Genomic DNA, 25,439 nt, shown 5'->3' on the forward strand with positions numbered 1-25,439 from the left:
CAGACTCCAGTTACCTCCCTTCTTAAAAATACCCAGGACATTCCATGTTTCCCTGTTGAAACCGCTAATCTTGAATCGGTTTCATTCCTCACTTCCACCAACTCCGAAAGTCCAAACTCAACGAGGCGTTGAGTATGAAGTGGCCAAGATCCTGGACTCACGTCACCGTTACGGTCAACTTCAGTATCTCATTGACTGGAAGGGCTATGGTCCTGAAGAACGCTCTTGGACCAATGCCTCTGACGTCCATGCTCCTGCCTTGGTCCGAAATTTCCACGCAAAGTTTCCTTTAAAGCCTAAGAAGTGTCCTGGGGCCACTCCTAAAGGGGGGGGTGCTGTCACGATCCGGGTATCTGGACGCCATTACTTACCCTTCAGATGCCTCCTAAGGCGGGCTCAGCGTTCCAGGACCGGATTCCGCTGTTCCTGAGTTTCCACATGCAGAGTGGTCTTTTCATCAGCCGCGGCCTCCGCTGTGCCCGCGTGGTTAAATGTGCATCTATCAGCCTGGCGTCTCCTGTCTCCGGTGGCCGGCGCCGCCATTACTGTTTCCCAGACCACATGGATTACAAACCAAACTTCCCTCCAAGTGTCTGCATGGGCGCAGCCATCTTGGATTCTGTCATCTGATCATTTCCACCAATCTGCTGTCTGTGTTGTTGATTTGCATAATTGCCTAGCCAACCCCTTCCTTGCTGCAGGTATAAGTAAGCTGTACCTGAGCAAGGAAGACGTCAGTGCTTTGGTTGTCAAACCTAGTTCCTGTTTGTCTCTCTTCTATGATTGTCTTCCAGGTTCCAGCTCCTGTCTCAAGACTTCCACCATAGAGACCCGCACCAGCATTCCACCTGCGGTGTAGCCTGACTCTCCAATCCATTGTGGATTCATCTGTTTCCAGCTACAACACTACCTGCTTCCAGCCTCAGCTTCCAGCAGAGTACAGCTTCCCTTAAAGGGCCGGTGTCCTTTCTACACTTTACCACTCTCCACCGGAATTGTTATTTCTCCGCTCTCAAGTTCTACATTTCAGTTCACATTTCATCGCTACCAAAGTTCATTTATTATTTAACTGGTTCCAGCCAGTATCCACTCCGTGCTAACAACAGTCTGGTTCCAGCCAGTATCCACAGCAGCTGTTTTACCTTCAGCAACCCAGCTCTTCCTGGAACACCAGCTGGTACAATCCTGGGTTATCTCCATTGCTACAGCCGGGCCTGGTAAGGACTTTCCATCTAGAAGATCATAAGAACTATCTCACACTACCAGTGCCCTGTGGCTCCTGCCATGCTGTAGTACTCAGGAACTGTATTTATTCTTTGCTGACTTTTACGTTTTCTTTTATTGCTGCTGTGATGCGGAGTTGTCATAATAAACATCATTGACTTTTATCTAAGTTGTCGTGGTCACGCCTTCGGGCAGTTATTATTCATGTTACTTACATGTCCAGGGGTCTGATACAACCTCCCAGGTTCCGGTACATCTCAGCCCCTACAACTGAGGCTGCCTCCCGTCAGCTCAGGCCCTCAGTTGTGACAGAGGGCTTGGCAGAGGCGGGAGAGAGCTTCTGTTCCTGGGAACTGGCTGATTTCTGCAGCCTTTTTCCTCTCCCTCTGTCACGGGGCAGAAATGAGGAACCTTTTGCCCGCTTGCCCACGAAAAGACTGCGCCTGATAATACGGCGTCTTCTTATGTTGAGAGGCGACCTGGGGTACAAACGTGGATTTCCCAGCTGTTGCCGTGGCCACCAGGTCTGAAAGACCGACCCCAAATAACTCCTCCCCTTAATAAGGCAATACTTCCAAATGCCGTTTGGAATTCGCATCACCTGACCACTGTCGTGTCCATAACCCTCTACTGGCAGAAATGGATAACGCACTTAGACTTGATGCCAGTCGGCAAATATTCCGCTGTGCATCACGCATATATAGAAATGCATCTTTTAAATGCTCTATAGGCAATAATATACTGTCCCTATCTAGGGTATCAATATTTTCAGTCAGGGAATCCGACCACGCCAACCCAGCACTGCACATCCAGGCTGAGGCGATTGCTGGTCGCAGTATAACACCAGTATGTGTGTAAATACATTTTAGGATACCCTCCTGCTTTCTATCAGCAGGATCCTTAAGGGCGGCCATCTCAGGAGAGGGTAGAGCCCTTGTTCTTACAAGCGTGTGAGCGCTTTATCCACCCTAGGGGGTGTTTCCCAACGCACCCTAACCTCTGGCGGGAAAGGATATAATGCCAATAACATTTTAGAAATTATCAGTTGTTATCGGGGGAAACCCACGCATCATCACACACCTCATTTAATTTCTCAGATTCAGGAAAACTACAGGTAGTTTTTCCTCACCGAACATAATACCCCTTTTTGGTGGTACTCGTATTATCAGAAATGTGTAAAACATTTTTCATTGCCTCAATCATGTAACGTGTGGCCCTACTGGAAGTCACATTTGTCTCTTCACCGTCGACACTGGAGTCAGTATCCGTGTCGGCGTCTATATCTGCCATCTGAGGTAACGGGCGCTTTAGAGACCCTGACGGCCTATGAGACGTCTGGACAGGCACAAGCTGAGTAGCCGGCTGTCTCATGTCAACCACTGTCTTTTATACAGAGCTGACACTGTCACGTAATTCCTTCCAACAGTTCATCCACTTAGGTGTCGACCCCCTAGGGGGTGACATCACTATTACAGGCAATCTGCTCCGTCTCCACAGCATTTTTCTCCTCATACATGTCGACACAAACGTACCGACACACAGCACACACACAGGGAATGCTCTGATAGAGGACAGGACCCCACTAGCCCTTTGGGGAGACAGAGGGAGAGTTTGCCAGCACACACCAGAGCGCTATATATATACAGGGATAACCTTATATAAGTGTTTTTCCCCTTATAGCTGCTGTATTTTTAATACTGCGCGTAATTAGTGCCCCCCTCTCTTTTTTAACCCTTTCTGTAGTGTAGTGACTGCAGGGGAGAGCCAGGGAGCTTCCCTCCAACGGAGCTGTGAGGGAAAATGGCGCCAGTGTGCTGAGGAGATAGGCTCCGCCCCCTTCTCGGCGGCCTTATCTCCCGTTTTTCTGTGTATTCTGGCAGGGGTTAAATTCATCCATATAGCCCAGGAGCTATATGTGATGCATTTTTTTTGCCATCCAAGGTGTTTTTATTGCGTCTCAGGGCGCCCCCCCCCCAGCGCCCTGCACCCTCAGTGACTGGAGTGTGAAGTGTGCTGAGAGCAATGGCGCACAGCTGCAGTGCTGTGCGCTACCTTGTTGAAGACAGGACGTCTTCTGCCGCCGATTTTCCGGACCTCTTCTGTCTTCTGGCTCTGTAAGGGGGCCGGCGGCGCGGCTCTGGGACCTATCCATGGCTGGGCCTGTGATCGGTCCCTCTGGAGCTAATGTCCAGTAGCCTAAGAAGCCCAATCCACTCTGCACGCAGGTGAGTTCGCTTCTTCTCCCCTTAGTCCCTCGATGCAGTGAGCCTGTTGCCAGCAGGTCTCACTGAACATAAAAAACCTAAAACTAAACTTTTCACTAAGCAGCTCAGGAGAGCCACCTAGTGTGCACCCTTCTCGTTCGGGCACAAAAATCTAACTGAGGCTTGGAGGAGGGTCATAGGGGGAGGAGCCAGTGCACACCAGGTAGTTCTAAAGCTTTACTTTTGTGCCCAGTCTCCTGCGGAGCCGCTATTCCCCATGGTCCTTACGGAGTCCCCAGCATCCACTAGGACGTCAGAGAAATATTGGAAATCATTCCTTTAATGGAATCCAGCCACACTGGTTCAGCCCAGCTAGCCTGGGAAGGTGCACTACACTGAGTACACAGTAGAGAGTCCCCTGGGGAAGAGGAACACTCTGCCGTACATGAACCACACTCTTTGCCTGACATATTGTATATGTGACAGCACACACACAGAGGAAAAGGTTGAAAACACAATTAACCAACAAAGATCCCTTCCAGGGAGACACAGAGATAGTATGGAGCCAACACACAGTGCCCTTATCGCTAATGCCAAGCTTAGCCGGGTCGCAGACTGAGTACCCAGACTGGGGACTCAGTACACTAATAATTGCTATGACCCCTGGAACCGTTGAGGTAATCTGGAGTCACTCCGGAGGAGCTGCGCGTCCCTGTCAGGCAGTGTCTGTGTCCACTGCAGAGGGAAAATGGTGCTGGTGAGCTGCTGGACCCGCTCATAGTGAAGCCCCGCCCGCTCCATGGCTGAGGTATTTAGTGCTTAAAATGGAGTCAGATCCGTGTTAAGTCTGTGTTTGCCAGTGTGGGTACTGTGTACAGTGTACTGAGACTCAGTTCGCCCCCTCAGAAGCTGTACGTTTCCGCACTGAGTCTGGAGACGCAGTCCGCCCCGTATAGAAGCCGTGCGTCTCCGTACCCTCATGCCTCCATAATGGCCGGCGACCCGCTAACCGGGACGCCAGCTTAGTACTCACCACTCTTCTGGCTCTGTAAGGGGTGGCGGCGTGCTGCGGGAATGTACGCTCGCCATGGTGGGGCTTGCAAATAGTTCCCTCAGGAGCTAGTGTCCTGTCAGCGGGGAACGGGACCATTAACCCTTCAAGAGGTTGGGCCCCCCCCGTCCCTCTCCCCCCCCCCCCCCTCCCCCTAAGTCACACTAAGCAAGCAGGCTGGTGCCAATCAGTCCTGCCTGAAAATAACAAACAGATAAAATAAATGCAGAAAACTCTTCAGGAGCTTCCATAAGCGTGACCGGCTCCTCCGGGCACATTTTCTAAACTGAGTCTGGTAGGAGGGGCATAGAGGGAGGAGCCAGCACACTCTATTAAATTCTTAAAGTGCCCATGGCTCCTAGTGGACCCGTCTATAATCCATGGTACTAAATGGATTTCCAGTAAGAAAAATTAGGATTTATTTAAAGCCCATATCTAGAGAGATTTATTCCAGTATTCAATGTTAGTAGTTGTCTTCTAATATATATGCTATAAAAATAGCAAATTGTAAGGGTTCACTAGAAAGGTTACTGGAGTAATAAATCCCTTTCAAAATATCTCTCCTGGTGTCATAAAGTATAGACCTTGGATGCTGGAGTATTTAGGATTATTTAAACTCCTGTTTAGTATTGAGTACTTTAAAGATTTCCATAGTTTAAATTACTTTACCTCTATTTTGAGATGATTTGACTTAAGCGTTGTTTCTATGCTCAAAAGTCTCTTTGCTTGCTCTGGAACCTCTAACCCCAATTGTATCATGCACTTTGTTTCTCGTATAGATTCTAGAATTTTAGGATCAAAATTAATAAGAATCCTCAGAGTCTCTGGATGACGAACCATCAATGTGGCCTGCAATGCTTCAAACAAAAGTAGATTAGTGTTTAAGAATCTGTCATCTAGTTAATGGAAAGAAAACGGATTGCATAATATAAAACAGCAGTACTAGGAACATGGACTGGGCACAATGTTTCCTGAGACCTATGCATGCCAAAGCCATCATCTCCTGCGCTGCCAGTGAGGAAGGGGCCTGTATGGAGCCTGCACACAGGTCCACTCCGCTCTTAAACCACCTCTGGTGATTGTTCTTGTGTGTTGGTGAATTTGCTTTTAGCATACAGTACATATACAGTCAGTAACACATTAATATTTGACATTCACACGACCAATGGCGCAATTTGTTTCTCTACTTTGCGATGTCAGCACAATTTTAAGGTTGGTTCCCTTATAGAGAATAGGCAGCACAAGAACATCCCAGGGCAGAGAAGATGGGGCTTTATTCAGAGTTATACGTAAACCCGATGGTTTAGGATGTCTACTCTGCATGTGCACGCTTCCATCTGCACGCTCGCTCACAGTGCCCCCAGTCGCAGCCTGCCTGAGAGGCTGTGGCCATTTGGGGACAGGGAGGGGGTGATGGGGGCCTACGTTCCCGGAAACGGGGGGTGTCACCCTCGTTTTTTGAGAGTGCCAAAACCAGGGTCTGCATCGAAAAACACACAGATTTCCTGGCTAGCCTTTGGGTTTCTCAGATGGATGATGCTGCTACCATCATGACCATCGAAAATCCAATGCTGTGTCTTCAGACGAAGCACTTGGATCTGCTATGCTGCCAGGTAACGTCTTTTCTCCTCAGATGACTCCTGGAAACTTATTGCACACCTCTTGTATTCAGCTATCCTGTACAAACCTCAAAGCGCTGTGCTAGTGCTCTCCTGTGGTGCTCAGCCTTTCCAACACCAGTGTGCACCTGTCTGCAATACACCAAGATCTAGTGGAAGCCTTGTCGCTTCACCTGGAACTTCCTGCACCTACCAACACGCGGATTTATTGGTTGCCTGTGAGCAGTCTACTCCAGTATATTCCTGCAAACTGATACCATCATCTGCTTCAGTGCAAAGTTTCCAACAGCATTTCAGTTTCCATTTTAGCTAGACTCCAGCTGGCTGATTTCATCTCAGCACATGTGCTGCATACAGACCTTCAGCTTCCATTACAGATCCTACCTGTAGAGGGCGTCATAGTGTGTATCCTGTTCTTCGTCATGTTATCACACAGTTCTTAAAGCACCACACACCTTCCATTGTTCTAGGTTTTTGGCAGTATTAAGCCAGTCAAGCAATCCACTAGCGCCTCTACCTAGGGTTATCTGTCCTGTCTCACTACTCATGTGAGTTTTAACCAATAAGTAAAAGCATCATCTGTGAAACTTAGTTTCACCCATGCTACTTCTCTCCAACTTTGCCCAGTGGTCCCAGTTCTGTGCCAACAACAAATATGGAATCAGACAATTATAAAATAAGAATTTACTTACCGATAATTCTATTTCTCGGAGTCCGTAGTGGATGCTGGGGTTCCTGAAAGGACCATGGGGAAATAGCGGCTCCGCAGGAGACAGGGCACAAAAAGTAAAGCTTTAGGATCAGGTGGTGTGCACTGGCTCCTTCCCCTATGACCCTCCTCCAAGCCTCAGTTAGGTACTGTGCCCGGACGAGCGTACACAATAAGGAAGGATTTATGAATCCCGGGTAAGACTCATACCAGCCACACCAATCACACTGTACAACCTGTGATCTGAACCCAGTTAACAGTATGATAACAGCGGAGCCTCTGAAAAGATGGCTCACAACAATAATAACCCGATTTTTGTAACTATGTACAAGTAATGCAGATAATCCGCACTTGGGATGGGCGCCCAGCATCCACTACGGACTCCGAGAAATAGAATTATCGGTAAGTAAATTCTTATTTTCTCTATCGTCCTAGTGGATGCTGGGGTTCCTGAAAGGACCATGGGGATTATACCAAAGCTCCCAAACGGGCGGGAGAGTGCGGATGACTCTGCAGCACCGAATGAGAGAACTCCAGGTCCTCCTTAGCCAGGGTATCAAATTTGTAGGATTTTACAACCGTGTTTGCCCCTGACTAAATAGCCGCTCGGCAAATTTGTAAAGCCGAGACCCCTCGGGCAGCCGCCCAAGATGAGCCCACCTTCCTTGTGGAATGGGCATTTACATATTTTGGCTGTGGCAGGCCTGCCACAGAATGTGCAAGCTGAATTGTATTACACATCCAACTAGCAAAGTCTGCTTAAAAGCAAGAGCACCCAGTTTGTTGGGTGCATACAGGATAACAGCAAGTCAGTTTTCCTGACTCCAGCCGTCCTGGAACCTATATTTTCAGGGCCCTGACCACATCTAGCAACTTGGAGTCCTCCAAGTCCCTAGTAGGCGCAAGACACCACAATAAACTGGTTCAGGTGAAACACTGACACCACCTTAGGGAGAGAACTGGGGACGAGTCCGCATCTCTGCCCTGTCCGAATGGACAAACAGATATGGGCTTTTTTGAGAAAAAAACCACCAATTTGACACTCGCCTGGTCCAGGCCAGGTCCAAGAGCATGTTCACTTTTCATGTGAGATGCTTCAAATCCACAGATTTGACTGGTTTTAAACCAATGTGTTTTGAGGAATCCCAGAACTACGTTGAGATCCCACAGTGCCACTGGAAGCACAAAAGGGGGTTGTATATGCAATACTCCCTTGACAAACTTCTGGACTTCAGGAACTGAAGCCAATTCTTTCTGGAAGAAAAATCGACAGGGCCGAAATTTGAACCTTAATGGACCCCAATTTGAGGCCCATAGACACTCCTGTTTGCAAGAAATGCAGGAATCGACCGAGTTGAAATTTCTTCGTGGGGCCTTCCTGGCCTCACACCACGCAACATCTTTTCGCCACATGTGGTGATAATGTTGTGCGGTCACCTCCTTTCTGGCTTTGACCAGGGTAGGAATGACCTCTTCCTGAATGCCTTTTCCCTTAGGATCCGGCGTTCCACCGCCATGCCGTCAAACGCAGCTGCGGTAAGTCTTGGAACAGACATGGTACTTGCTGAAACAAGTCCCTTCTTAGCGGCAGAGGCCATAAGTCCTCTGTGAGCATCTCTTGAAGTTCCGGGTACCAAGTCGTTCTTGGCCAATCCGGAGCCATGAGTATAGTTCTTACTCCTCTACGTCTTATAATTCTCAGTACCTTAGGTATGAAAAGCAGAGGATGGAACACATACACCGACTGGTACACCCACGGTGTTACCAGAACGTCCACAGCTATTGCCTGAGGGTCTCTTAACCTGGCGCAATACCTGTCCCGTTTTTTGTTCAGACGGGACGCCATCATGTCCACCTTTGGTAATTCCCAACGGTTTACAATTATGTGGAAAACTTCCCCATGAAGTTCCCACTCTGCCGGGTGGAGGTCGTGCCTACTGAGGAAGTCTGCTTCCCAGTTTCCATTCCCGGAATGAAACACTGCTGACAGTGCTATCACATGATTTTCCGCCCAGCGAAAAGTCCTTGCAGTTTTTGCCACTGCCCTCCTGCTTCTTGTGCCGCCCTGTCTATTTACGTGGGCGACTGCCGTGATGTTTTATCCCACTGGATCAATACCGGCTGACCTTGAAGCAGAGGTCTTGCTAAGCTTAGAGCATTATAAATTTACCCTTAGCTATAATTATGTGGAGAAAAATCTCCAGACTTGATCACACTCCCTGGAAATTTTTTCCTTGTGTGACTGCTCCCCAGCCTCTCGGGCTGGCCTCCGTGGTCACCAACATCCAAAACTGAATGCCGAATCTGCGGCCCTCTAGAAGATGAGCACTCTGTAACACCACAGGAGAGACACCCTTGTCCTTGGATATAGGGTTATCCGCTGATGCATCTGAAGATGCGATCCGGACCATTTGTCCAGCAGATCCCACTGAAAAGTTCTTGCATGAAATCTGCCGACTGGAATTGCTTCGAAGGAAGTCACCATTTTTTTACCATGGCCCTTGTGCAATGATGCACTGATTTTAGGAGGTTCCTGACTAGCTCGGATAACTCCCTGGCTTTCTCTTCCGGGAGAAACACCTTTTTCTGGACTGTGTCCAGAATCATCCCTAAGCACAGGAGACTTGTTGTCGGGATCAGCTGCGATTTTGGAATATTTAGAATCCACCCCTGCTGTTGTAACAGTATCCGAGATAGTGCTACTCCGACCTCCAACTGTTCCCTGGACTTTGCCCTTATCAGGCGATCGTCCAAGTAAGGGATAATTAAGACGCCTTTTCTTCGAAGAAGAACCATCATTTCGGCCATTACCTTGGTAAAGACCCGGGGTGCCGTAGACAATCCAAACGGCAGCGTCTGAAACTGATAGTGACAGTTCTGTACCACGAACCTGAGGTACCCTTAGTGATAAGGGCCAATTTGGGACATGGAGGTAAGCATCCCTGATGTCTCGGGACACCAGATAGTCCCCTTCTTCCCGGTTCGTTATCACTGCTCTGAGTGACTCCATCTTGATTTGAACCTTTGTAAGTGTTCAAAATTTTTTTAGATTTAGAATAGGTCTCACCTAGCCTTCTGGCTTCAGTACCACAATATAGTGTGGAATAATACCCCTTTTCTTGTTGTAGGAGGGGTAATTTAATTATCACCTGCTGGGAATACAGCTCGTGAATTTTTTCCCATACTGCCTCCTTGTCGGAGGGAGACCTTGGTAAAGCAGACTTCAGGAGCCTGCGCAGGGGAAACGTCTCGACATTCCAAACTGTACCCCTGGGATACTACTTGTAGGATCCAGGGGTCCTGTACGGTCTCAGCGTCATGCTGAGAGCTTGTCAGAAGCGGTGGAACGCTTCTGTCCCTGGGAATGGGCTGCCTGCTGCAGTCTTCTTCCCTTTCCTCTATCCCTGGGCAGATATGACTCTTATAGGGACGAAAGGACTGAAGCTGAAAAGACGGTGTCTTTTTCTGCAGAGATGTGACTTAGGGTAAAAACGGTGGATTTTCCAGCAGTTGCCGTGGCCACCAGGTCCGATGGACCGACCCCAAATAACTCCTCTTCCTTTATACGGCAATACACCTTTGTGCCGTTTGGAATCTGCATCACCTGACCACTGTCGTGTCCATAAACATCTTCTGGCAGATATGGACATCGCACTTACTCTTGATGCCAGAGTGCAAATATCCCTCTGTGCATCTCGCATATATAGAAATACATCCTTTAAATGCTCTATAGTCAATAAAATACTGTCCCTGTCAAGGGTATCAATATTTTTAGTCAGGGAAACCGACCAAGCCACCCCAGCTCTGCACATCCAGGCTGAGGCGATCGCTGGTCGCAGTATAACACCAGTATGTGTGTATATACTTTTTATGATATTTTTCCAGCCTCCTGTCAGCTGGCTCCTTGAGGACGGCCCTATCTATAGACGGTACCGCCACTTGTTCTGATAAGCGTGTGAGCGCCTTATCCACCCTAAGGGGTGTTTCCCAACGCGCCCTAACTTCTGGCGGGAAAGGGTATACCGCCCATATTTTCTATCGGGGGGAACCCACGCATCATCACACACTTCATTTAATTTATCTGATTCAGGAAAAACTACGGTAGTTTTTTCACATCCCACATAATACCCTCTTTTGTGGTACTTGTAGTATCAGAAATATGTAACACCTCCTTCATTGCCCTTAACGTGTGGCCCTAATAAGGAATACGTTTGTTTATTCACCGTCGACACTGGATTCAGTGTCCCTGTCTGTGTCTGTGTCGACCGACTAAAGTAAACGGGCGTTTTAAAAACCCCTGACGGTGTTTTTGAGACGTCTGGACCGGTACTAATTGTTTGTCGGCCGTCTCATGTCGTCAACCGACCTTGGCGCGTGTTGTCATTATCACGTAATTCCCTAAATAAGCCATCCATTCCGGTGTCGACTCCCTAGAGAGTGACATCACCATTACAGGCAATTGCTCCGCCTCCTCACCAACATCGTCCTCATACATGTCGACACACACGTACCGACACACAGCACACACACAGGGAATGCTCTGATAGAGGACAGGACCCACTAGCCCTTTGGAGAGACAGAGGGAGAGTTTTCCAGCACACACCAAAAACGCTATAATTATATAGGGACAACCTTATATAAGTGTTTTCCCTTATAGCATCTTTTTTATATATTTCTAACGCCAAATTAGTGCCCCCCCTCTCTGTTTTAACCCTGTTTCTGTAGTGCAGTGCAGGGGAGAGCCTGGGAGCCTTCCCTCCAGCCTTTCTGTGAGGGAAAATGGCGCTGTGTGCTGAGGAGATAGGCCCCGCCCTTTTTCGGCGGCCTCGTCTCCCGCTCTTAACGGATTCTGGCAGGGGTTAAATATCTCCATATAGCCCCCGGAGGCTATATGTGAGGTATTTTTAGCCAAAAAAGGTTTTCATTTGCCTCCCAGGGCGCCCCCCTCCCAGCGCCCTGCACCCTCAGTGACTGCCGTGTGAAGTGTGCTGAGAGGAAAATGGCGCACAGCTGCAGTGCTGTGCGCTACCTTAAGAAGACTGAGGAGTCTTCTGCCGCCGATTCTGGACCTCTTCTCGTTTCAGCATCTGCAAGGGGGCCGGCGGCGAGGCTCCGGTGACCATCCAGGCTGTACCTGTGATCGTCCCTCTGGAGCTAATGTCCAGTAGCCAAGAAGCCAATCCATCCTGCACGCAGGTGAGTTCACTTCTTCTCCCCTAAGTCCCTCGTTGCAGTGATCCTGTTGCCAGCAGGACTCACTGTAAAATAAAAAACCTAAGCTAAACTTTTCTAAGCAGCTCTTTAGGAGAGCCACCTAGATTGCACCCTTCTCGGCCGGGCACAAAAATCTAACTGAGGCTTGGAGGAGGGTCATAGGGGGAGGAGCCAGTGCACACCACCTGATCCTAAAGCTTTACTTTTTGTGCCCTGTCTCCTGCGGAGCCGCTATTTCCCCATGGTCCTTTCAGGAACCCCAGCATCCACTAGGACGATAGAGAAATGTTGTTTATTGGCATAGTGCCAGCATAATATACAGTGATTTTCACATATGCCTGCCGCCCAGCCTTTCTATTTACATTGATTCCATGCACTGGCGTATTTTAATGGGTACAGTGTGTGCGGTGTACACGGGGCTCGGGGACCAGAAGGGCCCACACCGCACCTATTTGTTACAATACTTACCCTCCGGACTCCTGTGTCGGAAGCAGCAGCGCTGTAGAAACCACTGGATAAATGGTGCGGTTGCCATTTTCCTGATGTTTTATGCGTGCGCAGTAGGAAAATCACTGGGAAAATTGCTGCTGCACCATTTTACCGGTGACCAACGCATGCGCACTAGATTCTAGGACATCACTAGGGTCCTCTAGTGACTCTAGTGCCCAGGGACTACAGTGCCCCTGGCTCGAGAGGAGGGGGCCCCCGGACGAAGTCCGCACATGGACTTGATTCACCTCTGATTCATATATTGGCCAAAGGACAGGTCAACATAAATGTTGTTGTTACCTAGAAAAGCCATCTGCTGCCTGTAAGTAATCAGGGTAAAGAAAGCTGCAAGCATGTATAAGGACACTACACACCTTTAATTACAACCACTAGGGTGTGCAGTCCAGACCAACTTTCTCTGTATAGTCTACACTACACAGTGGAAAGGTAAGATATTACCCTGCTATCGACTTTTTCTTTTTTTTACTAAGTAAAGCCACTTACCATACTCCAGCTGGGAGAAGTCTTTAAACCATGCTCTGTGATGTAAGACCTCAAATTCCACCAGTTCATACGATATTTTATTAAATAGTCGAATAACTGCTTTGCCCTCTAAACTTGATAACATGTCAGAATTTTTCTTTAAAGAAAGAAAATAGAACTGTATTAAACCTAATAAATAAAGTTAATATTTAAATAATGACAAAATGTCCAATCTATAAGTGTGTTGCACAGTCTCAGTGATTAGATAGGGATTTCATGATTAGAGTTATTTATATTTCTCTTACGTCCTAGAGGATGCTGGGGACTCCGTAAGGACCATGGGGATAGACGGGTTCCGCAGGAGACATGGGCACCAAAACGAACTTTAGATATGGGTGTGCACTGGCTCCTCCCTCTATGCCCCTCCTCCAGACGTCAGTTTGATACTGTGCCCAGAGGAGACTGGGTGCATTACAGGGAGCTCTCCTGAGTTTCCCTGAAAGAAAGTATTTTGTTAGGTTTTTTATTTTCAGAGAGGCTGCTGGCAACAGGCTCCCTGCATCGTGGGACTGAGGGGAGAGAAGCAGACCTACTTAAATGCTAGGCTCTGCTTCTTAGGCTACTGGACACCATTAGCTCCAGAGGGAGTCGGAACGCAGGTCTATCCTTGCAGTTCGTCCCAGAGCCGCGCCGCCGTCCTCCTCACAGAGCCGGAAGATAGAAGCCGGGTGAGTATATGAAGAAAGTAGACTTCAAAGGCGGCAGAAGACTTCAGGACTTCACTGAGGTAACGCGCAGCGGTAACGCTGCGTGCCATTGCTCCCACACAACACACACACGGCAGGCACTGTAAGGGTGCAGGGCGGGCGCCCTGGGCAGCAATTAAACCTCTTCTCTGGCATATTAGGATATATATGGGGTTTGCTCGGTGTATATGAGAGCCCCCGCCAGTTTTTCAAAACAATCGAGCGGGACCGAAGCCCGCCGCTGAGTGGGCGGGGCTTGATCCTCAGCACTCACCAGCGCCATTTTCTCCACAGCACACGCTGAGAAGCTGGCACCCCAGACTCTCCCCTGCTGAACACGGTGACAGAGGGTTTGAAAGAGGGGCACATAATTTGGCGCTGTGTTATATATATAATTGTAAAAAGCGCTATCTGGGTAATTTGATTCCCTGGGTCATTGGCGCTGAGTGTGTGCTGGCATACTCTCTCTCTGTCTCTCCAAAGGGCCTTGTGGGGGAACTGTCTCCAGATAGAGAATTCCCTGAGCGTGTGGTGTGTCGGTACGCGTGTGTCGGCATGTCTAAAGCGGAAGGCTCTTCTAGGGAGGAGGTGGAGCAAATGAGTGTGGTGTCTCCGTCGGCAACGCCGACACCTGAGTGGTTGGATATGTGGAATGTTTTAAATGCAAATGTGAATTTATTGCACAATCGGATGGACAAAGCTGAGTCCAGGGAAGGTACAGGGAGTTTAGCCCTGCCTTTCACTATGTCACAGGGACCTCCTGGGTCTCAAAAGCGCCCACTATCCCAAATAGTAGACACGGATACCGACACGGATTCTGATTCCAGTGTCGACTACGATGATGCAAAGTTGCAGCCAAAATTGGCTAAAAGTATTCATTATATGATTATTGTTATAAAAGAGGTGTTGCATATCACGGATGAACCCTCTGTCCCTGACACGAGGGTCCACATGTTTAAAGAAAAGAAACCTGAGATAACTTTTCCTCCATCTCATGAGCTGAACGAATTATTTGAAAAGGCTTGGGAATCTCCAGATAAAAAACTGCAGATTCTCAAAAGGATTCTTATGGCGTATCCTTTCCTGACTAAGGACAGGATACGGTGGGAATCCTCCCCAAGGGTGGACAAAGCGTTGACACGCTTATCCAAAAAGGTAGCGCTGCCATCTCAAGATACGGCATCCCTCAAGGATCCTGCTGATCGCAGGCAGGAGACTACCTTGAAGTCTATTTACACACATACTGGTACCTTACTCAGACCGGCTATAGCGTCGGCTTGGGTTTGTAGCGCTGTAGCGGCATGGACAGATACCTTATCTGCTGATATAGATTCGCTGGATAAGGAAACCATTTTATTGACCCTGGGTCATATTAAAGATGCTGTCCTATATAAGAGAGATGCTCAGAGAGACATTGGCCTACTGGGTTCCAGGGCCAATGCTATGGCGATTTCGGCTAGGCGAGCCCTATGGACCCGACAATAAACGGGCGATGCCGACTCGAAGAGGCATATGGAGGTTTTACCTTACAAGGGTGAGGAATTATTTGGGGAAGGTCTCACGGACCTAGTTTTCACGGCTACGGTAAATCAACTTTTTTGCCTTATGTTTCCTCACAGCCTAAGAAAACGCGCATTATCAGATGCAGTCCTTTCGTTCGCATAAACCCAAGAGAGTGCAGGGATCTTCTTTCTTGCCAGAGGTAAGGGCAAGGGGAAAAAGCTGCCAGCCACAACTAGTTCCCAGGAGCAGAAATCCTCCCCGGCCTCTACCAAATCAACCGCATGACGCTGGGGCTCCGCTGAGGAAGTCCGCCCCAGTGGGGGCACGTCTTCGTCTTTTCAGCCACATCTGGGTTCAATCACAGGTGGATCCCTGGGCAATAGAAATTGTTTCCCAGGGTTACAAGCTGGAATTCGAAGAGGTGCCTCCTCGCCGGTTTTTCAAATCGGCCCTGCCGGCTTCTCCCCAAGAGAGGGAGATAGTGTTAAAAGCTATTCAAAAATTGTGTCTTCAACAAGTGGTGGTCAAAGTCCCGCCGCTGCAGCAGGGGATGGGGTATTACTCAACCCTGTATGTAGTCCCGAAACCGGACGGATCGGTCAGGCCCATTTTGAATTTAAAATCCTTAAACCTATACTTAAAAATGTTCAAGTTCAAGATGGAGTCGCTCAGAGCGGTCATCGCCAGCCTGGAAGGGGGGGGATTATATGGTGTCCCTGGACATAAAGGATGCATACCTTCATGTCCCCATATATCCGCCTCATCAGGCGTTCCTGAGGTTTGCTGTACAGGATTGTCATTACCAATTTCAGACGTTGCCGTTTGGGCTTTCCACGGCCCCGAGGATTTTCACCAAGGTAATGGCGGAAATGATGGTGCTCCTGCGCAGGCAGGGAGTCACAATTATCCCGTACTTGGACGATCTCCTGATAAAAGCGAGATCGAGAGATCAGTTGCTGATAAGCGTGTCGCTCTCCCTAAGAGTGCTGCAGCAGCATGGCTGGATTCTAAATCTACCAAAGTCACAGTTGGTTGCAACGACTCGGCTATCGTTCTTAGGCATGATTCTGGACACGGAACAAAAGAGGGTTTTTCTCCCAATGGAAAAAGCCCAGGAACTCCAAACCATGGTCAGAGACCTGCAAAAATGGGTATACCAAAGTATATTGTCGGGCGCTAGAATGGGGTGTTTTCCTAGCTGCTGTATAATGGAGATAGTCAGTACTTGGACGATCTCCTAATAAAAGCGAGATCGAGAGAACAGTTGCTGAGAGTGTTGCAACAGCACGGCTGGATTCTCAATATCCCGATGTCACAGTTGATTCCAACGACTCGTTTGCCCTTCTTAGGCATGATTCTGGATACAGACCAGAAAAGGGTTTATCTTCCGATGGAAAAGGCCCAAGAACTCATGTCTTTGGTCAGGGAACTATTGAAACCAACGAGGGTGTCGGTGCACTACTGCACTCAAGTTCTGGGAAAGATGGTGGCGACTTACGAGGCCATTCCATTCGGCAGGTTCCATGCGAGAACTTTTCAGTGGGACTTTCTGGACAAGTGGTCCGGGTCACATCTACAGATTCATCAGATGATCACCCTGTCCCCCAGGGCCAGGGTATCTCTCCTGTGGTGGCTGCAGAGTGCTCACCTTCTGGAGGGTCGCAGGTTCGGCATTCAGGACTGGGTTCTGGTGACCACGGACGCGAGCCTCCGAGGTTGGGGTGCAGTCACACAGGGAAGAAACTTCCAAGGTCTCTGGTCAAGCCAGGAGGCTTGTCTTCACATCAATGTACTGGAGTTGAGGGCCATATACAACGCCCTTCGACAAGCGGAAAATTTGCTTCGCGACCTACCGGTTCTGATCCAGTCAGACAACATCACCGCAGTGGCCCATGTAAACCGCCAAGGCGGAACAAAGAGCAGAGTGACAATGGCGGAAGCCACCAGGATTCTTCGCTGGCCGGAAAATCATGTAAGCGCCCTGACAGCAGTCTTCATTCCGGGAGTGGACAACTGGGAAGCAGACTTCCTCAGCAGACACGATCTACATCCAGGAGAGTGGGGACTTTATCAGGAAGTCTTCACAGAGATTGCAAGTCGGTGGGGACTGCCCCAGATAGACATGATGGCGTCACGCCTCAACAAGAAACTACAGAAGTATTGCGCCAGGTCGAGGGACCCTCAGGCAGTGGCGGTGGACACCCTGGTGACACCATGGGTGTTTCAGTCGGTCTATGTGTTCCCTCCTCTTCCGCTCATCTCAAAGATATTGAAAATCATAAGACGAAGAGGAGTACAGGCAATTCTCATTGTTCCAGATTGGCCGCGAAAGGCCTGGTATCCGGATCTGCAGGAAATGCTCACAGAAGATCCATGGCCTCTTCCTCTCAGAGAGGACCTGTTACAGCAGGGGCCCTGTCTGTTCCAAGACTTACCGCGGCTACGTTTGACGGTATGGTGGTTGAACCCCGGATCCTAGTACGTATCTTGGTGTGAGTCCAGGAATGCTCCTCCGGAAGAATTCCATTTGGGCCGTTTCCTTCACTTACTACAAACGGGAGTGAATTTGGGCCTAAAATTAGGCTCAATTAAGGTTCAGATTTCAGCCCTATCCATTTTCTTTCGGAAGGAGTTGGCTTCTCTCCCAGAAGTCCAGACTTTTGTGAAGTGACTGCAGCATATCCAGCCTCCTTTTGTACCTCCAGTGGCACACTGGGACCTTAACGTGGTGTTGTGGTTCCTTAAGTCTCACTGGTTTGAGCAACTTAAAACGGTGGAATTAAAATATCTCACTTGGAAAGTGGTCGTGTTGTTGGCCTTGGCATCGGCAAGGCGAGTGTCGGAGTTGGCGGCTTTATCTCACAAAAGCCCCTATCTGATTTTCCATGTGGATAGAGCAGAGTTGCGGACTCGTCCTCAATTTTTGCCCAAGGTGGTTTCTTCGTTTCATATGAACCAACCTATTGTGGTACCTGTGGCTACACGGGACTTGGAGGATTCCGAGTCCCTTGATGTGGTCAGGGCATTGAAAATTTATGTGGCCAGAACGGCCCGGGTAAGGAAAACAGAGGCACTGTTTGTCCTGTATGCAGCTGACAAGGTTAGCGCTCCTGCTTCGAAGCAGACTATTGCTCGCTGGATCTGTAACACGATTCAGCAGGCTCATTCTACGGCTGGATTGCCGTTACCCAATTCTGTAAAGGCCCATTCCACTAGGAAGGTGGGCTCTTCTTGGGCGGCTGCCCGAGGTGTCTCGGCTTTACAGCTGTGCCGAGCGGCTACTTGGTCGGGTTCAAACACCTTTGCGAAGTTCTACAAGTTTGATACCCTGGCTGATGAGGACCTCATGTTTGCTCCATCGGTGCTGCAGTCATCCGCACTCTCCAGCCCGGTCTGGAGCTTTGGTATAATCCCCATGGTCCTTACGGAGTCCCCAGCATCCTCTAGGACGTAAGAGAAAATAAGATTTTAAACCTACCGGTAAATCTTTTTCTCCTAGTCCGTAGAGGATGCTGGGCGCCCGTCCCAGTGCAGACTACATCTGCAAGACTTGTATATAGTTTTTGCTTACTAAAGAGATATGTTACAGTTTTAATCAGTCTCGGACTGATGCTGTTTGGTTTCATGCTGTTAACTGGTTTGTATATTCCATGTTATACGGTGTGGATGGTGTGGGCTGGTATGAATCTTAGATTAGATTAGCCCTTAGATTAACAAAAATCCTTTCCTCGTACTGTCCGTCTCCTCTGGGCACAGTTTCTCTAACTGAGGTCTGGAGGAGGGGCATAGAGGGAGGAGCCAGTGCACACCCATATCTAAAGTTCGTTTTGGTGCCCATGTCTCCTGCAGAGCCCGTCTATCCCCATGGTCCTTACGGAGTCCCCAGCATCCTCTACGGACTAGGAGAAAAAGATTTACCGGTAGGTTTAAAATCTTATTATTTGTAATCAGACCAGCTCTCAGACCTGCATCATTTGGGTCAGAGTCATAAAGATATGGGAATCAGCTGTATAATGGAGGGGCAACCCTGTGCTGAACCTATTTTAGCTCTTTTTTAGCTTGTCTCTAGCTTTACTTTCCCCTCATGTGCTTTTTCTTCTCTTACTTAGACTACCATCTACTCCATACTACCTACAACCGCAGCAATGTTTATACACCATGTATTTGTCCTCTATTGTCATGAACTGTAATTCGCTGTTTTCTTGTTTAGCTCATTTGTTTATGTACTTTGTTAGACAAATGGAACCCTTGTGGTGCCATATAAATAAAGGATAATAATATCTGCAGGGATACAGAAATGCAATCTATACTATTGGTGTCACTTTTACCACCTTCTTTAAAATAAACTTTGCTTTTAAATTGCGCTGGCACAAGGCCTCTCTCAGAAATACAATATTTTTTGCACTATTTGGGCAAGCTTTGTTGATTCCCTTCCAACTGCTACTAAAGCTCAACCTAAATCTAGTTTCTAAACCACAATGTGGTATGAGACTCGGTTACTATTGAATAGGCTTCCTGATAGGAAGTTGTCCTGTATGTTGATGCCCTTCTCCTTGAGGTCTCTCTGTCTCCTCCAGTTATCTTTAATCTATTTCTCCTCTTAAGGCCCATATAGTCGGGCCGAAGCGGGAGAGATGTGTGCAGAGCGAACCGCTCAGCACACATCTCTCCCACCGCTCAGCACAGCGCGATCTGTGCTGAGCGTGCGGAGGGAGACGGGGGGGGACGGATGCTCATTTCACCCAGCGGGTGAAGTGAGCGACTCGCAAGATTGGCCTGCATGCAGGCCAATCTAGCACCAGGGATAGCGATGCTCGAGGCTGCGCATCGCTATCGCTGTAGGGGGTACACACGGAGCGATAATGCTCAAATTCTGAGCAATCTAGTCAGATTGCTTAGAATATCGCTCCGTGAGTACCCCCCTTTATAAGAAATATCTCAACTTAGTTGTCTTATCATTATGGCTTACTGCCCATCACCCCCACCCCCTGTCTGCATGAGGATATGTAATCTTACGTCTAGATAAGTGACTGGCTCATAAATCTTTCTGAATAGATGCCTTGACCACAAGATCTTTCCTGCTATTGGCGGCATGTTCCTAGCAATTGGCGGGTCCTCCTTGTGACTGTTGTAGAGCTAAAGGAAACAAATGTCAGTCACAATCAATTCAAGAAATAGAACAATGTGATACTTTAGTGATTTTTTTTGTTGAGGTAAATAACAGGATTTTTGAACTTATGTTAAATCTGTTTCTTGTAGACCATTGGGGACTCTGGAATAATGGAATTTAGAGAGGAGCTTGGCACCTCTCTATATGCCCAGATGACTAACACAGCCCCAGACAGGGAAGTATACAGGGAGGAGAGGACAAAAACCATAATGTTCTTGAAGAAGGGTATGTTGATAAAAAAAAAAAACAGCCATCTCAAGAACGAAGGGGCGTACAGGGTCCCAGATAGGCTATGAGAAAACAATTTAATCGAAAAAAAGAAAATACTGGTTTATCTTACATTCACTGGGGGACACATAAAACATACTGTACCCGTAAGGGTCTGTCACTCATCTGCTTCACACAGGCATTCTACACTTACCTTCTGTACTCAGGACTCCTGCAAAGCCACAAAAGTCCTACAGCCTCTGCTCTTCTCTAGGGTCCATGTTTTGTGACTGCCGGCATTTCCACCGAGGAGCGGGCGTGTGACTCATTGCTGAGTTACCATCAGGCGTCAATGGTGCCAAATTCAAATCTGCATTTTCATACATATATAGCTCACCCCGTGCTCCATCCAGAGCCAGAATACTAGGCCTCATCCTGTGCTACAGCGCCATGTTTCCTGTGTCTTGTACTTTATATCTGATCTTGACCTTTTCCTGTTTGTTGTTTTGAATTTTGTTCCTATAACTATTGCTACATTTGACCAATCACTGTCTCCTGGTTCTGTATCTCATTTTGCTTTCAAACAATACTTCTGGCCAGCTAGTCACTATGAGGGGTCAGTTAGAAGGTCACAACCTGTGAGCTCCTGAAAGCTAAAACCATATAATCTTGTGACCATATAATATGGTGAAATCAGGGGAGCTCCTTAGAGTCTGCAACTCAATACTGCCAACGCCAGCCCTAAACTCATAAATAGAAACCAGTTGTCCAGACTCGCTGTATGACACAGTGAGTGTACCTTGAAAATTAAAAAAAAAAACAGAAAGAAAAACTTTTCATCTAATGGAAGAATCTTTGGTCTCAACACTATGGCCCTCATTCCGAGTTGTTCGCTCGTTATTTTCCTTCGTATCGGTGCGATTTTCCGCTAACTGCGCATGCGCAATGTTCGCACTGCGGCTGCGCCAAGTAAATTTGCTAAGAAGTTTGGTATTTTACTCACGGCATTACGAGGTTTTTTCTTCGTTCTGCTGATCGTAGTGTGATTGACAGGAAGTGGGTGTTTCTGGGCGGAAACTGTTTTATGGTAGTGTGTGAAAAAACGCTGCCGTTTCTGGGAAAAACGCGGGAGTGGCTGGAGAAACGGGGGAGTGTCTGGGCGAACGCTGAGTGTGTTTGTGACGTCAAACCAGGAACGACAAGCACTGAACTGATCGCACTGGAAGAGTAAGTCTCGAGCTACTCAGAAACTGCAAAGAAAAATCTTTTCGCAATATTGCGAATACTTCGTTCGCAATTCTGCTAAGCTAAGATTCACTCCCAGAGGGCGGCGGCTTAGCGTGTGCACTGCTGCGAAAAGCGGCTAGCGAGCGAACAACTCGGAATGAGGGCCAATGATACTTACATAAATTTGTAAAACGATGAACAGATGATCAAGTAACAGCCTGTTACAGGTAGCACCTGGTGTAATGAGATTTGCATTGTCCAGAGCAGGATGTACTGAAACAATGTAAAATTGTTTTATTACAGATGTAATCCATTTGCCAATTTATTTAGTTACTGATCAAGCTCTCCTTTTGCATCATATAAAACTAGGGAAGTATCCGTTTCACAGATATCCACTGTTGCTTTCAAAAATAATTCAGGACTCCTGCATAACAATTTCTTTTCTTACATGAAATTTCAAAACAATCTTAATTTGCAAGGGGCTTTGTTTAAAGGACCGTTCTGTCTTTATGGAAAACAATGTAAGGAGATCTACAAGCAAGAGCTCCCAATCAGAAACAATTCTAGACATAGAAATAGCATAAAGATAAGATTTCTAAAAAGGAAACTTAAGGGGGGTAATCAGAGAGCGATAATCTAAGCAATCTGACTAGATTGCTTAGATTTTCAGCAAGATCGCTCCGTATGTAGCCCTAACAGTGATAGCGATGCGCAGCCCCGCGCATCGCTATCGCTGGTGCTAGATTGGCCTGCCGTGCAGGCCAATTTAGCGCGTCGCTCACTTCACCCGCTGGGTGAAGTGAGCGGCCCCCCGTCTCCTCCCGCACGCTCAGCACAGATCGCGCTGTGCTGAGCGGCGGGAGAGATGTGTGCTGAGCGGTTCGCTCAGCACACATCTCTCCCGCATCGGCCTGTCTATATGGGCCTTTAATGTCAACAGACTATAAAAATTCAAAAGGAGACATGTTAAGAAGAAAAAGAAACCAGATGGAATTTCCACAGAACCGACATGGGTGTAAATATACTAAGGTGGGAGTTTTTTTAGAACTGGGGATGTTGCCCATAGCAACCAATGAGCTTTTATCTATTATCTTCTAGAAGCAGATAGATAAATGTTAAGTAGAATCTGATTGGTTGCTACTATATGAGCAACATCACCAGTTCTAAAAAATACTCTCACGTTAGTAAATTTACCCCTTGGTGTCTATCAGCCATGCTAATCGCATCTCTAACCCTTGCACAGAATTAATTTACCTTGACTTTCAACCTGGACACCATCATCTATTTCCAGATGAGCCACCTTGACATTCTGAAGGAAAATGTCTGGATGGAAGGAACATTCTCTTGGATGAAGCTCATTTCTGCATAGAAAATCTGCTTCCAAGTTCTCAACTCCTGACATTTACAGTGTGGAGATTGCAGGTACATATAGTTCTACCCAACTAATGATCTTTCCCACTTATTTAATCATCTGGAGAATCTTTTGTTCCTCCCTGATGATATACATACACTATTGTCAGTCTTCATTTCAGGGATGTTTATCAGTAATCCTGTTTCATGTTTCCACCAAAGCTTTTGAAGGTTATGATGATGAATCATTGCCCAGAAAAGCCACAGAGACTGGCATAAGTGGTCACAACTGACCAGTTTCAAATCAAAAACAGACAACCTCTTCTGAGACTGTCCTTCGTCTTCTGACGGGGGAAATGCTGAAAAAGAAATGATAAGATGTGTTCCAATTCACTAACAACTCCATCTGCAATTGACTTAAGTGGAACTGCGCAAACTGGACGGCCTGGAGCATTGAAACCACCTCTTATAAAACCCACATGGCAATCCAATCTGAAATAAGTCTGACAGCCCATAGAAACCTCCCAAGATTTCTCATCATCTTGTATAAAGGCATATCTGATCATCGAGGAGCTTATCCGTAAGACTCATAACGCATGAACTGCTGTATGGAAATGAATCTGCAGATGAGCATATGAATATGCATTGATGAAAATGTCAACTACAGTGAATAAAGAACAAACATAACTCCTTTTGCCCCTCAAGGGGGCTACTATTATGGCAAGTGTCTTGTGGAGACCAGTACAGGCAAGCGCAAATTGAAATAGTTTTTTATGGCAAATCTGAGAAGGTACTGATGCCCCTCCCAGATCGAACATATAATTGAATTAAATAAATGACAATAAATATACATATAATTGCAAAAAAAGCTGACATGTGCAGCAGTAAAAAGCTCCTCCCTTCCAGGCTACTTTAAATAAAAAAAAGGGAGTTCTTCCCGCTGTGGGAATATAGTGGGGGATAGCTTAGTATTTTTTTTTTATTTTTTTTTACATGCCTGAACTCCATCAATCACCTCTATAGTCCATTGTTAAAGTGTCCTCCAATGGATGTAAGATAAAATAAGACTTAAGCCAAGCAAACAAGCATTGAAACAACTCTTTCATTCTTAAACACGGTCAATTAGCTTCTAGATCATGAGTTTATGGTTGTAGCCATAAATATCATATACACATACATAAAAAAATCTACATGATAATGTAATCTGCAATTTACAGGAACCAGACTTCAACATTTAAAAATGACCAAAGACACATACACCTTGCATATGAATCACTATAAATACACATACTGTAATTATATGCAATTTTGTAAGCAAGAGAGGGAGCAGGAGACTCATCTCTACAAATCTGCAAATTAGTAGCCCGTAGGCTACTACAGGGTAATGCTGTCCGGAGGCGGCATTTTCATATAAGGTGTTGCAACTGCTGTCAGAAATGGAGAGACCTGGGGGTCTCTCAGATGGCTGATGTTCACGCAGAGTGATACAATGTTGCTTCTCTGGACACAGCAGCAGATCACGCAAGCTTGCAGAAGACGTCTATTAACACGACACCTCCTGCACCGTCCATCTCTGAATCAAGCCCATAAAGTATACTGTAGTCTTTTGAAACATGGTTATACCTTTGAGATGTAATCTCTTAATAGCCCAAAGTACATGTAGTACAGATGGGTCCACGGTTATCTTGACTAGTTTTCTGCACCTAGGCACAACATGACTTATTAGCATATACCCTTCATCTATTGTTCTCAACTGCAATACAATACAGAGAACGATACAGCAGGGGATTAAGTCATTACAGCAGGGGATTAAGTCCGACTGGCCAGTCTCAGTTAATCCTATTAAAGGTCAAGATAAATGTGGACCCATCTGTATATGCGAGAGGTGTGCAATGAGTTTTCGGATGTGCAGTACATAGGTAGAGTAGACACAATCTGACTGTCTGGTTGTACACTGTAATCTGTTTCACTAAAGTTCTTGAGAAATGTCAAAGCACAAAACTGTAGGACAGTATGTTCACTTTCTTCATGAACTTGTTATGGAGCTCAACAGAGGTGAGAGCCATGTTCTACTACAACTACAAGAGTGGTCTGTGACAGCAAGAGAGTAAAGACAAACTGCATGCTGCTTTTGGGGAAGAAGCATTGTCCCGAGTCACTATGTTTGAGTGGATTTCAAATTTTCGGTGGGGAAAGGGTCCCTGGAAGACAAGCGATGAGGTCAACCTGTGGGTGCCATAACC

General features: G+C 47.2%; 1 protein-coding gene across 1 annotated transcript in view; it reads right to left on the bottom strand.

Moving 5' to 3' along the window:
* The window catches only part of DNAH8 (dynein axonemal heavy chain 8), a 1,853,457-nt gene that overhangs the window by 1,343,380 nt on the left and 484,638 nt on the right, over window positions 1-25,439 (bottom strand). Inside the window, exons 16-18 of the mRNA XM_063918852.1 lie at window positions 20,259-20,378; window positions 13,015-13,150; window positions 5,149-5,336 (exon numbers count right to left, since the gene is read on the bottom strand). Coding sequence (XP_063774922.1) covers window positions 5,149-5,336; window positions 13,015-13,150; window positions 20,259-20,378 — 444 coding nt within the window. The remainder of the gene's footprint in view (window positions 1-5,148; window positions 5,337-13,014; window positions 13,151-20,258; window positions 20,379-25,439) is intronic.

The sequence above is a fragment of the Pseudophryne corroboree genome, chromosome 4, assembly GCF_028390025.1.
Source record: "Pseudophryne corroboree isolate aPseCor3 chromosome 4, aPseCor3.hap2, whole genome shotgun sequence".
In the NCBI taxonomy this organism is placed as follows: Eukaryota; Metazoa; Chordata; class Amphibia; order Anura; family Myobatrachidae; genus Pseudophryne; species Pseudophryne corroboree.